Source organism: Vipera ursinii (genome assembly GCF_947247035.1).
Source record: "Vipera ursinii genome assembly, chromosome: 4".
Classification (NCBI taxonomy): domain Eukaryota; kingdom Metazoa; phylum Chordata; class Lepidosauria; order Squamata; family Viperidae; genus Vipera; species Vipera ursinii.
The window spans coordinates 12,604,951-12,619,726 of NC_139514.1; the positions used below are offsets into that span (position 1 = coordinate 12,604,951).

At 40.2% G+C, this 14,776-nt stretch overlaps 1 protein-coding gene across 1 annotated transcript in view; it reads left to right on the forward strand.

The window, feature by feature from the left end:
• PIWIL4 (piwi like RNA-mediated gene silencing 4) overlaps nt 1-14,776 on the forward strand; it is a gene marked incomplete at its 5' end in the record, with an annotated part of 54,524 nt that overhangs the window by 20,991 nt on the left and 18,757 nt on the right. The window contains 6 exons of the mRNA XM_083362596.1: nt 3,554-3,675; nt 6,035-6,115; nt 7,877-8,074; nt 9,437-9,548; nt 10,583-10,706; nt 11,776-11,893. Of these exons, the coding sequence (XP_083218722.1) occupies nt 3,554-3,675; nt 6,035-6,115; nt 7,877-8,074; nt 9,437-9,548; nt 10,583-10,706; nt 11,776-11,893 (755 nt within the window). The remainder of the gene's footprint in view (nt 1-3,553; nt 3,676-6,034; nt 6,116-7,876; nt 8,075-9,436; nt 9,549-10,582; nt 10,707-11,775; nt 11,894-14,776) is intronic.

Below are 14,776 nucleotides of genomic sequence, written 5' to 3' on the forward strand. Positions count from 1 at the left end.
CCTCTCCCCCCATAACCAAAGATGGTGAATCTTGGACAACACGAGATGCCGATACGTAGAGCCACTCGGTCTTGGTCGGGTTGAGTTGGAGCCTGTTCTTCCCCATCCAGATCCGTACCGCTTCCAGGCAACGGGACATCACGTCGAGGGCATCACTGGGTTGGTTCGGAGTGGAGATGAAAAGCTGGGTATCATCAGCATATTGATGATACCTCACTCCGAAACCACATATGATCTCACCCAGTGGCTTCATGTAGATGTTGAACAGGAGGGGAGAGAGGACTGACCCCTGAGGCACCCCACAATCAAGGGGCCTCGGGGTTGACCTCTGTCTTCCTGCCAACACCGTCTGCGAACGGCCCAAGAGGGAGGAGAACCACCGTAAGACGGTGTCTCCCACTCCTGACCCCTGGAGGTGTCGCAGCAAGATACCATGGTCGATGGTATCAAAAGCCGCTGAGAGATCTAATAGGACCAGGATAGAGGAATAACCCCTATCCCGAGCCCGCCAGAGATCATCCAATGGCCACTCTTTTCCCCGCTCCATGGTCACGCAACTGTATTTGGGGTACTCTGCCTTCATTTTAAGTCATTTGTAGCATTGCACCATTACGTGATTGCGATCTACAATATTTTTGCTGAAAATCAGTGTTTTGGCGAACCCCCCCCCCACCCCCGCAGTGAACAAAAGGTTGCTTAATGACTGCACTGTTTGTTTAATGACTGTTGTAAAAAAAGCTGTAAAATCGAATCAGTCACGAGTGAACTGCTTTACGACCATCACAAGTTAGGACCATAATAGCAGGCTCCCTTACAATCATAAGTCGAGGGCTACTTTGTACTTTCATTCCCATTGGCTCTGGTAGGGACTTAGGTAAATACATGAATAATGAGATTATAGTGGTATATTCTGTCTCCAGGATGACAAATCTTCTGCTTCTTAATACAATTTAATGACCAATACAAGCAGGGGCTGATACTGCCCTCAAGTTCTGCTTGAGAGCATCAGGTTGGCAATTCTTGAAAGATGAACACCCACTAGGCAGGCCTTTACTGTCGTCCTGTGCTCAATCAGTAACCTTGTGGCTCTGTGGGAAACTATCCATGTAGTTAATCTGTCTTGCCATTCAATAAAATATTTTTTTATTGTATTTATCTTTCTAAACTTTATCCAATGCTGCAAGATCCAATAAACGTGTAAAAAAAGTATATGATTACAACACAAATAACAGCTGTGCTCCATAAAAAAGAGCCTTGAATTTATATGTGTTGGTGGCAGTAAGACTATTGTAGGCACAAAAATGGAAGGGTATTTCAGAAATGAGATTGACTATATGCTCTGCAGCCAAAGATGGAGAAGCTCTATACAGTCAGTAAAAACAAGACCAGGAGCTGACTGTGGCTCAGACCATGAGCTTCTTGTTGCAAAGTTTAGGCTTAAATTAAAAAAAGTAGGGAAAAGCGTTAGGCCAGTCAGGTATGAATTAAATCATATCCCTGTTGAATATACAGTAGAGGTGACAAATAGATTTAAGGAATTACCGTAGATCTGATAGAGTGCCTGAAGAACTATGGACAGAGGTTCGCAACATTGTACAACAGGTAGCAACCAAAACCATCCCAAAGAAAAAGAAATGCAAGAAAGCAAAATGGCTGTCTGAGGAAGCTTTGCAAATAGCTGAGGAAAGGAGGGAAGCGAAAGGCAAGGGAGAAAAAGAAAGATATGCCCAATTAAATGCAGAATTCCAAAGAATAGCTAGAAGAGATAAGAATGCCTTCTTAAATGAACAATGCAAAGAAATAGAAGAAAACAATAGAATAGGGAGGACCAGAGATCTTTTCAAGAAAATTGGAGAGATGAAAGGAACGTTTCATGCAAAAATGGGCATGATAAAGGACCAAAATGGCAGGGACCTAACAGGCAGAAGAGATTAAGAAGAGGTGGCAAAATTACACAGAAGAACTATACAAGAATGAGCTTAACGTCCCTGATAATCACAATGAGGTGGTCACTGACCTCGAGCCAGACACTTTCCTTTTCTTTCCCATCCGTGCTTGTAACTGCAAGTAAGGAGAGAGGAAAGGAGAAGTAAGTAATAATCCCTGAACATTTCTTTATGAAGGGAACATGCTGCACCTACTTTGGTCATAAAGGTCAGGGTTGCCAAACTTAACTGTAACCTAACTAAACAGAAAGAAATTAATCCTGTCCTGCCAGAGAAGCACATACTCTAGGACAGGGCTTTTCAACCTTTTCACCCATTATGCCACTTTTATGATATGGCAACATCCGAGTACCACCAGTCACCTAGCAAGGTGTCAAAAACTTGATGACCAAAAGGGAAAAAAAGGAAAAAAAGTGATGAAGTACAGGTAGCCCTCGATTTACAAAAGTTCGCTTAGTGACTGTTTGAAGTTACAATGGCACTGAAAAAAGTGCCCCCCCAAGCCACAGCCGAGCAGAACACCTGCCTGCCCGCCCGGCGGTGCTCTTCCTCCTGTCCGAGGTTTTCATTGTTGTGAGCATTTCTGTTAAGGATTGGCAGCAGAGGTGGGGTGGGGGGTGTTTGGTTTTTATCCCCCCCCCCCTCTGCTGGATGGTTGCAGCAGGTTTTGGTCACTTCACGTGACCCTGGGACAGTTGCCAAGCATCTGAATGTAAATCACAAGACCCTGGAGATGCTGCAACATTCCAGCTGATCGGCACTTCTTCCGGGCTCAGCAGAAGTGCTGGGATCAGCGCCGAGCTCCAGCAGGATCCTGGCGCTGATCCTGGCGCTTCCGCTGAGCCCTGACAGCCCTGGAGCTCCAGCAGTCTCTCGCTCAGGCTTGTGCAGTGCTACCACCGGTTCAGCTCATTCCCCTCCCCCGCTACCACTTCTCTAGAATGGTCGCGTACCACCTGCTAGGTGCCAATGTACCACAGGTGGTACCCGTACCACTGGTTGAAAAGCCCTGCTCTAGGGACAGAAGAAATGTAATTCAGGACACTTCATCTTTTGCCCTCTCCATTTCCCTTCCCTTCATACTCTGCTGTGTATCATCCTACACCTTGTTTTTCGGCTCCAGTGCTGACACTCACAGCATTAAACAAGTTCAGTCCGTTGGTCAGTTTGCTTCATGTTTTTACTCGACCCTAACAAATACATAAGGTAAAGCCAACATTGTTTTATAATTGTAGTTAATTATAAAACAGCAGAAGAATTCTTTGAAGTACTCATCGTACACTCTGAAGGGAAGAGAAGCATGAAAAGATGAGATTGTTCTGCTTTTGTCCCATAATCCATGATATATTTTGGCTCTTGAATCAGCTCAATTTCAAACCCTCACCTTTATCTTTCATTACTCATTGTTGGCACAGAGTGATGTTGGCACACATACCTTTGCTTTATTTAACGGCAAGATAAAATTCTCCTCTTCATAAAAGGGTGTTTTTTTTAAAGCCCTACAAGCTTTTATTGGAAAGCAACTACCTGGAATGAATTGTACTATAATACGGTTTGTGTAAGATCTTTTGCAATTGAATTTGAATTACATATTCTCTTCCTCTTAGGTCACAGAACTATCTTGTGAAACTCGAAGAGGCGATAGTGTAAAGATAACAATCCAATTAACTCACCAGCTATTTTCAAGCAATCCTATATGCATACAGTTCTTAAACCTCCTCTTTAAAAAGTGAGTTTTTATTTTTTGGGGGGGTTGGGGTATAGAGAGAAGGAAGTCCCAGTTTTAGACTAAATTCTTATTCAAGTCCCTCATATTGGCCTTTCTTCAAATTTTGCAAGGCAGAAATAGAAGTTAAAGCACTTCTCCTATATTGCTTCCAACCCCTAAATATCTATAGATTAAGGAGTCCCTGCGGATTTTACTCCACTAGTTGTTGCTGACTGTAGTGGGAGGTGCTCATGTTTGTGTCAAAGCCATTGAGCCAGCACTGTCCAAAGACATTTCCACAGTCATGTGGCCAGCATGCCATCATGGAGCACCGTTACCTTCCCACCAAAGTGGTAACTATTTATCTATGCGCATTTACATGCTTTTGAACTGCTATGTTGGCAGGAGCTGGGGCAAGGAACGGGAGCTCATCCTGTCACGTGGCGCTCAGGTCTTGAACCTGGGCTGCTGGCTTTCCAGCTGACAAGCCTAGTGTCTTAACCACTGAGCCACCACATCACCCTATATATCTATGGAGATTCTCAAGTCATTCAGGACATGGTTGTCCCAAAAGTGCTTTTCCAAAAGGCAATTGGATTTTTTGGGTTTTCTTTTTTTCCTTGAAAACATTTCACTTCTCACCCAAGAAGCTTCTTCAGAACTAAATCGGGGGGAGCTCACAAACTCTTTGAGTAATTGGTTCTATTATTGGGTTGCTCTTATGGTTAGAAAGTTATTCTCAACACCGAAGGGAAGCCTACCTTCTCAACTTTGTCCATCATTTTTGTATCTTGCACTATCCAATCTCTTGGTTTTTCTTGTGGGCTACAATTTGCCAATACCTTTAAACTATGTTGAGAGAACGTATGATAAGTTCTAATCCAGGATTCATCTCTGTTAGCTTTTTTTTTCAACCTGTTCAATTTCTCGGAATCCTTCATATGAGAGACTTGAGTATGGGGTTCTGTGCAACGAGATGCCATTCTAGGGTGCTAAAAGTAAGACCTTGCACTCAGGCAGGAACAATCAAACGCATAGGTACAGAATAGGAGGTACCTGGCTCAACAGTAGTAACTGTGAGAGGAATTTAGGTGTCCTTGTGCATCACCGCTTAAATACGAATCAGTAGTATGCTGCAGCTGCCAGAAAAGCCAATTGAGTTCTAGGCTGCCTCAACAGTAAGGCAGCATCAAGATGCTGGGAAGTGAAAGCACTGCTTTATACTGTACAGGTGAGACCACACTTGGAATGCTGTGTCCAGTTCTGGTTACCATGATTCAAAAAAAGATGCTGAGGCCCTAGAAAGGGTGTAGAGAACAGCAACAAATATCCTAAGGTGTCTGGAGGCTAAATCACACGATGCACGTTTAAGGCAACTAGGCATGTTTAGTCTAACAAAAAGAAGACTCAGGGAGACGTGATAGCAGCTTTCCAATAGTTGAAGGACTGTCCAGAGAAGAGGGCATCTCTTTATTCTCCATAGCACCTGAAGCAGGACAAGAAGCAATGAGTAGAAGCTCATCAGAGGGAGATTCAACCTGGAAATGAGGAGGAATTTCCTGACAGTAAGATTGGTTAGCCAGTGGAACAGCTTGCTTCCTGAAGCTGTGGATGCCTCTTCACTAGAGGTTTTCAAGAAAAGATTGGACAACCATTTGTCCTGGATGGTATAAGGACTCCTGTTCTGGGCAGGTGTTGGACTAGACTAGAAGAATCATGATTCAATACCTAGAACTAGACACACTAAAGTAGAAATTGGAATGATTTCTCCTTGTGATCAGGAGATTATTTTTCACCTGAAGCAGTCTGCAGCAGAGCCTATATAGGATGCAGATTGGAATCATAAATCCCCTTTTTGAGAGGTCTCTGGTATTGAAAGCCTGCCCCACCCTCTCTTGGATAGATAGTAAGGAAGATGACCTTGACAGAAATGTACAAGTTCCATTTTGCAAGTGTCCGAGATAAAACTAGACAGAAAAGAGTCACACAGGTACCTCCCTAATTCAGTATAAGAAGTGGGAGGAGGTACTGCACAATCAGACTTGCAGGATTTAAGTCAGCCTTACCCAGATAGACCTAGACCAGGAAATCAACTCCACAAGAAGACTAAAACAGTTTTTATTAAGAGTGGCTAGCAAAACAGAAACTTGCTTGCGTTTTCTCTATCATTTCATCCAAGTCATTGGTAAAAAAATATTGAAAAGTAACGGGCCAAACCTTCTAGCAGTCGAGTTTGATGAGGGATCGTTGATTAACGTTTTATTTTAAATACCTGATTAGATTGCAAAATGTGCATGTTTCAATTTATCAGTGCTGCAATGATAACAATGTTTGCTCCCGTACACTAATACAATATATATATATTTATATTTAATACCAGGGTTTTACAAAAGCTGTCAATGTATCAGATTGGACGAAACTTCTACAGTCCTTCTGATCCAGTGGAAATCCCTCAACACAAGTGAGTCGGCTAGCTCATCTTGAAATGTTTGCCGCCTAAATATTTCTGTGGCAAATTTAAGTTATTTTATCTATGAAGAGCTCATTGTTGAGAATTTTTTCCCCAAAGTTATCCATTAATCTGATTGATGCCGTTTTATCCATAAATTATTCATAGCCTAACGTTGTGAGGTAAGCTGTGCTGATGGATGAGAAGTAATTCAAAATGAACCAGAAGCTATATAGGTAGTCCTCAACGTATGATCACAATTGAGTCCAAAATTTATGTTGCTAAGTGAGAAATTTGTTAAGTGAGTTTTGCCCCATTTTACGACTTTTCCCGCCACATTTGTGGTTCTTAAATTAGTAACACAGTTGTTAAGTTAATCTGGTTTCCCCATTGGCTTCGCTTCTCAGAAGGTCACAAAAGGGGATCCCATGACCCCAGGACACTGTAACTGTCATAAAGGTGATCAGTTGTCAAGCATCCAAATGTAAATCACATGACCATGGGGATGCCGCAATGGTCATAAGTGTGAAAAATGGCCATACGTCACTTTTTTTCAGTGCCGTTGTAACTTTGAACAACCACTAAATGAACTGTTGTAAGTTGAGGACTACCTGTACATGCATAACATTAGCTAAAGTGACTTGATCCATTGTTTAACTAATGAATATAGTTTTCTCAGTCCATAAACCACACTGAGTTGATCCACATGATATGCTTAACTGCTTAGGGCATGAGTTTCCAATTTTTTTGGCTTGCCTGGGTAGCAATAAGTAGACAAAAATGCCATATCCAGTCCAAACATCTGGCTGACTGTGAGCAACTGGAATAATAATAATAATAATAATAATAATAATAATAATAATAATAATAATAATAATGTCTACAAATACTTCTCTCTCCCCTTATTAATTGATTTATTTACTCTATCCCTGGACCACTGTGTCTAATGGAGTCATAAAAAGGTAAAGGTAAAGGTTCCCCCGCACATGCGTGCTAGTTGTTTCCGACTCTAGGGGCCGGTGCTCATCTCCGTTTCAAAGCCGAAGAGCCAGCCCTTGTCCGAGGACGTCTCCGTGGTCATGTGGCCGGCATGACTAGACACCATAGGCGCACGGAACGCTGTTACCTTCCCACCGTAGTGGTCCCTATTTTTCTACTTGCATTTTTACGTGCTTTCGAACTGCTAGGTTGGCAAAAGCTGGGACGAGTAACAGGCGCTCACTCTGCTACGCGGCACTCGGGATTAGACCCACCAAACTGCTGACCTTCTGATCGACAAGCTCAGCATCCTAACCCACTGAGCCACCGCGTCCCCATATAAACCTATACTCGTAGTAAAACTCTTCGTATAAAACAGAACAGGCAATCCTCATAAACTCCAAACAATCAAATGAGAGCAACTGCCAACATGCCATCTGACTCGCCTGTCAAACCCCCTGCAAAAGAGGGCCCTGGCCTTCCCCCCCCCCAACCTTGCAGTTACATTAAGGCTCCACTACATTAAGGAAGTTACGGCTCCTTTGGCCATCTGTGTTTGATTCTCATGTGCTCAAAGAAGAGAGTGACGTTGGTGTTAGATTTCGTGACATTCTTCTTAATGCAAATGTAGTTTCAGTGTGTTTCTAGATGCCTGTTTTCTAGTTCAGAATGTTTCATCCTTCACTTTTTTTTTTTTTACTTTGCATGTCTATGAATGTTTTCTTCTGTTCTCTCCCTGCCGCTCAGAGTCTGTGTAAATAGACTAACTCGGAATTTTTCCCCCTCCCTTTTTAGGCTGACACTGTGGCCAGGATTTGCCTTGTCCGTTGGGCACTTTGAGAACAAAGTCATGCTCTGTGCAGATGTGAGCCACAAAGTCCTTTGCAGTGAAAATGTTTTGGAGTTCATGACTAATCTGTATAATAATTCAGACAGGGCACGTTTTGCAGAAAACTGTGAGAAGGAATTGGTGGGGCTTATTGTTCTTACAAGGTACAGTTTACCCCTTTGGAAACCGTGGCATCTTTTTAAACAGTAGTAACTTCATGTTCACTTCAGTTGCTAACTTCATCCATTTAAGAGAATTTTGACTGCTAAGCTTGTAAGCCGCCCTGAGTCTTCGGAGAAGGGCGGGATATAAATGGAATTAAAATAAAAAAAATAAAAATAAAAAATTTAGTAGTTTTGTATTGCAGCTTTTAGAATTTACCTACATAGGAATCTGGGGACATACTAAGATGGCTTCTGGGTAATTAATACCTCTTCTTCACCTAATTTCTTTTTTCCCCCTGTGTTTTGTACTATTTATAATTTTAAAGTTTTTTTATATTAATAATATTAATTTCTTTGTTTTGTTGTATGCTGCCCAAAGTCACTTGATTGGCTGGCCAGACTGATTGATTGATTCTTCCTTAGGTTTATGTGTTGCTTCAGTCATAAAATTATCTCTTAAGCAGCATTCGTTCCAATTCAATAACAATATAAAAGTAATACTGTCTGCCAAATAAACAATATAATATGCAACAAATACATCAACTTTTCCTCAACCTGGTCAAATCACATCAATTTTATTATTTTACTAGCATTTTAAATTCTTTCAACTAACCAAGGTACTACAATTCACATTCTAAGAACAGAAATTAAGTTTTTCTCATTGTCTTTCTTGGATAAGCCCACTTATTATTACTATATCTCATGCTTACAACAATGCTAATTTGGGTTTGAAAAGTATTTCACCCTCTTTGCAAATGATCCAGAAATTTTACTGACCACTCTAAGCTAAGAAGTAATGTTGGGAAGAGGCAAATCTATTTTTATAACCATTTTATTTGCAGACATTATTATTTTTTTCTTCTTGCTGTTTTTAGAACTGTTTTTCTCCTGCAGTGGGAAAAAAATAAATCTTGGCTGGTTTTATTTTGTTTTAGTGATGCTGTTTTATCCCTTGTAATGTAAATAATACTTTTATAATGTTATTTTGATATCTACAAGGATAATTTTTTAATTACTTCATAGTAGGAAATTATATACATTTTATTTACCAAATTTATTCATAAGTATATGAGAAGGCTAATAAATAAAAATCTGTTTTTTAAAAAAATCTGGACCATCAAATTAACAAAACATAAATCAAAGTAGTTATAATGCCTAATTATGCTTTGTCTCTCCTGAAAAGTGGCAGCATGTTTTTTTTCACAAAAGAACGGGAATTTTCTCTACACTCCTATATGTTATCATACTTAATGACCTACCATTCATTTGATTTTTGTGGGTGTGTAGAAGAAAGAATTATGTCAGGGCACATTAGAGAATACATAGAATATTTAGATTTATTTTTTTTCCTTGGCATTTCAGGTACAACAACAAAACATATCGTATTGGTGATATTGAGTGGTCTATAAAACCAACAGATACATTCCAGAAACGTGATGGCACTCAAATCTCTTATGAGGATTACTACAAACAGGTAATTGTGAATCTGGATATTGCATGAAGACTATGCTCCAATGTTTGTACATAGAGTATTGACTTATAATTTCTAGCATTCCCAAACTGGTCACACATTAGCCCAGAGTTATAATTCAACAGATCTGAAGGATAGCAGATAGGTGGATAAAAATGCCAGATCTAGAAAATATTGGGTTATGCATTGCTTTGTATTAAGTGGAAACAAGTAGTCCTCAACTTACGACCACAATTGCACCCAAAATTTCTATTGCTAAATGATACATGTGTTAAGTAAGTTTTGCCCCATTTTGCCACCTTTCTTGCCACAGTTGTTAAGTTAATAACAGAGCTATTAAGTGAATCTGGCTTCCCCACTGACTTTGATTGACAGGTCACACAAGATGATCACATGACCTCAGGACACTGCATCCGTCATAAATATGAACCAGTTGGCAAGCATTTGAATTTTGATCACATGATCATGGGGATGCTCCTGAGATCATAACTGAAAAATGGTCATAAGTCACATTTTTCAGGGCCGTTGTAACTTTTGAGCAGTCACTAAACAAACTGTTGTAAATCAAGGACTAGCTATATTCAGAATTCCTAACATCTTTTTTCAAATCTTTAATCATTCATTGTTTTCTTAGAATTATTGAATTGCTAAGAGCCAATCAGATTATCATAGGAAAAGACAGTTTCTTTAAAGATAGACAGGTAATTCAGGAGCTCTCTTACACACTTTAAAGCAACCTTATGTGTTCAGATCTTGAGTACTGCACAAACCTAGAAATCCTAGGAAAATAGCTATAAAAATATAAGAGAAATCAAGTTAAGGCAATATATTAAGTACTTAGGAAACATATTAAGTATTTAGGAAAACAACATGTTCTGTTAACAGTGAAAAATGCCTGGACTTCAATTCCCAGAATTTTGGGAATTGAAATCCAGACATCTTAAAAGTTGCTAAGGTTGATGCACACTGAACTATAGCATCAGGGATTTGGAATGGAGCTGACTAGTTTTCTTCTGACCTTATATTTCTATCAACAGCAATACGATATAATCTTGACTGATCTGAATCAACCAGTGCTTGTTAGCCAACTGAAGAGTAAAGGCAGCCATTCTGCTGAGCCCCGTGTGGTGCATCTAATCCCAGAACTTTGCTACATGACAGGTAAACCAATGTAATTTGGCTCATTCAAACAGCCTTTAGCATTCTGAGCTTGTCTTTAGTCAATTCTGCGGTATTCAAAAATTAGAGATGACGTTTCTGGTCAAATCAAAGTTTGAAAAGTATCTAGATATGATCCAGTCTGGGTCAGTCACCTCTGGTCCCGGTGACTGACCCAGATTGGATTTTGCAACATTATCCTGAGACACATATATGAGAATATAGACAGACTATAAAGAAAGCACAGGATCACAATTCGGGTTGCTTGGCAACCGGTTCACCTTTATGGCTGATTGCAGTGTCCCACAGTCATCTGATCATGATTTTTTTATATTTTTTTGCCAATTTCAGGCATTTAAATCCTGGTTTCTGGCAAAAAGCGCCCATTGAGTAAGCTTGTTTTTTTTTTCTTGCAGATGTTTTATTACCCAGAGTAGGTAACATTAGCAGCTTCAGCCCCGAACTACAAATATTCTCCTGATCCCCAAGCAGGATCAGCACCTTGGAGAGTTCCCTGCAGGTGATTTACTAGACCTCTAATCAAGAGATCTCTTGTTCCAGCATCTATCTATGACCATGTGAGACCTCAAATGATCTATGAAGAGTAAGGGATTTGCTAGGTGGACAAGTGCTTGCTGTGACATTAGAATTAAGAGCCTTACTCATGTGTGACTGGGAAGATACTATGGAGGAGTCATCTGGGTCTGAGCTCTCAGATGAAGGGAGAAGATCTCAGCTACGTTACAGCATGCACCTGATTTTAAAAATCAGGTCTGGTTAACACTTGTATAGGAGACCCCTAAAATTCCAGGCCAGACTGGAGGTAGGCTTTAGCAAAGCGTTTTTGGATCAGCATCAGGAGTAGGGCTTCGCCTTTTATCTCTAATATCCTCTGGCTGGGGAGTTATAAAATACTGAAAGCTAAGCTTGAAGTGGGAAGACCTCTGGTTGATCAGTTTGGACTGTAATGACACAATATCTCTGCTTCTTGGTTTTCACCATTCTTTTGATCCTGTGTGCTGCATACTGATTTAGTGCTTAGTAAAAGTATTCCCCATTTTTTTTATGTTAGGGCTTAGCAGACATGCAACTTCAGACTTTCGCTTGATGAGAGATCTCGCCCAACACACTCACTTGCCCCCACAACAGAGACATCAACAGCTGTCAAGACTTGCTGACGATATTCAGAGGTAATGTTCTATCAAGATTGGTTGCTGTCAAACATCTGACTGTGATGAGCAGGCTCCATAAATTCCACAAGCACGAAGCCGAAGACACCAGCCTGAAGATGACGAGTGGGACCTCGTCGAAATGTCGCCAAGACACCCTCAATCCTACATGGGAAAAGACCCGAATACGTCAAGACATATATCTATCTATCTATCTGTCTGTCTGTCTGTCTGTCTGTCTATCTATCTATCTATCTATCATATATATATATATATATATATATATATATACACACACACACACACACACACACATATGGAACGGTGGCTCAGTGGGTTAGGACGCTGAGCTTGTCGATCAGAAGGTCGGCAGTTTGGTGGGTCGAATCCCGAGTGCCGCGTAACAGAGTGAGCGCCTGTTACTCGTCCCAGCTTCTGCCCACCTAGCAGTTCGAAAGCACGTAAAAATGCAAGTAGAAAAATAGGGACCACTACGGTGGGAAGGTAACAGTGTTCCGTGCGCCTTTGGCATCTACTCATGCTGGCCATATGACCACGGAGACGTCCTTGGACAAGCGCTGGCTCTTGGACTAGCACGCATGTGCGGGGGAACCTTTAGCTTTATATATATATATATATATATATATACACACACAGAGACCATTTTTTTTGCTCATTAGGGTAATTGGATATTTAAGAGGGCATCAAGATATAAAACAAGGCGTTTCCATTCTATCGCAATTTGCGTATCTATCTGATCCCTGGCAATGATAAATTTGACCATTACTGATTTGTACAACAGCATGACTTGCTTTCCAAGGCCTACTGCAGCCTCTCCTTGTTTGTGGTCCTGGAAGGGATCCAGATGGGGAAATGATTTACAAGTATGTTAATAAGTATAAGAACAGCTAACACATCTTGTTTTGGGAAAGAGTCATGATTATATCCTGCTTGAACTGACATAACATGACAAATGACTAGATGTTTAAAAAAAATCAGCACGCAACCTCAACAATGAGGTTTTTATGATGGAGCAAAATCACCCGTGTCTCCTGCCAAGCTAAGTCTCACCGAATTCAAGATTCAGTTTTTACAGATTTGCTTCTTTATTTTTAACCACCAGATGGAGTTAAAGTATCGTCAGTTTTCAGACACAAGGGCTACTCTGAAACACAAATGACTAGTTTCACACCAATTCCTTCAGAATTGAAAAATACTCTCCGGAAATGTCTTATTATTTGTTTGTTCATTTATTTAACTGATTGAATTAATGTTATTGATTAGGTATATGCTCACTTTTAATTTAGAAGTGAAAATGGCATACTTTATGTAGGGAGTCCTTCCTATTTTTTACGTAAACAGCTACCCTGCTTGGCTGGTTGGACTGAAACAGAGACTACCCCCAAAGTCACTCTGAGATCTTGTATGGTTGACAATGAAGCCAGATCTGTGCCAGGCATTTTGATGAACAAGTTTCTAAATTTCTGGCAATACTGGTATTTCTTCCAGCTGCCATTTTCTTCAAGATAAACTAGGACTGGCCATAGTTACTTATAAAGAACCCTACCCCAATTTAGATGTCCTCTGAGGTTATGGAGGGTGGCTCAGCAGTTAAGATACTTGGCTTGTAGTCTGGAAAGCTGGTAGCCCAGGTTTGAGACCAAGCTCCATGCGACGGGATGAGGTCCCATCCCTGTCCTAAAGGTAAAGGTTCCCCCGCACATGCATGCTAGTCGTTTCCAACTCTAGGGGCCGGTGCTCATCTCTGTTTCAAAGCCGAAGAGCCAGCGCTTGTCCGAGGACGTCTCCGTGGTCATGTGGCCGGCATGACTAGACGCCAAAGGTGCACGGAACGCTGTTACCTTCCCACCGTAGTGGTCCCTATTTTTCTACTTGCATTTTTACATGCTTTAGAACTGCTAGATTGGCAGAAGCTGGGATGAGTAACAAGCGTTCACTCTGTTACGCGGCAGTCGGGATTCGACCCGCCAAACTGCCGACCTTCTGATTGACAAGCTCAGCGTCCTAACCCACTGAGCCACCGTGTCCCTGTCCTAGCTCCTGCCAAACTAGCAGTTTGAAAGCATGCAAATGCAAGTAGATAAATAGGTCCCACTTTTTTATATATATACAAGTTTTATTGATTTTTAATATTTACATATACATGTATTTGTGAAACAGTGTGGTTGGGTAATTAAAATAAGAAATAACCTTTTGTAAATAGTTCAGGTTACATCAACAGAGATACCCCCTCTAATTCCCTTAGTTATTACATAGTCAAAATAAGCAAGTTAGTATATTTCTAGTTATAACCTAGTCAATCAACAAAATTCAAAATATATTTTCACTAATACATATCAATATCCTGTTTTTAAATTTTATCTAATTGCAATAGGATATTCTAGAATAGCCTATAGTATATTAAAAAAGCTTAATTTTGGGTAACCCACAATTCCCTATTTCAATAAAAATTCTTTTGTCTACAAAACTTATATTGTTCATTACAAAACATTCTTATGTTTTACCGTTAAAGTCTAATTTTCATCTTAGCAAATCACCAGTTATTAGAAATATATTTTTTGCCTTAACCGTTCAACAATTATTAAAATGGTATCTTTCATATATAAAATTCTAGATTCTATACTAGAGTTCAAAAATAGCCACTGAATATTCTATAAGGCATCTTAACCGTACATCAATTATTAAAATACTATCTTTTGATATGCCATTCCAAATTCTATAATATAGTTCGGAGTTATATTTCCTTTACAAATCTAAAAGCTAAATGTAAAATCAGTGATATTTTTTTAGAGATTCCCTTTAATCCATAGAAAGATATTTTTATAGTCTATCTTTAGGAATCCCAAAAGAGAAACAAGTTCAGTCTTTTAAATCTAACTCTTG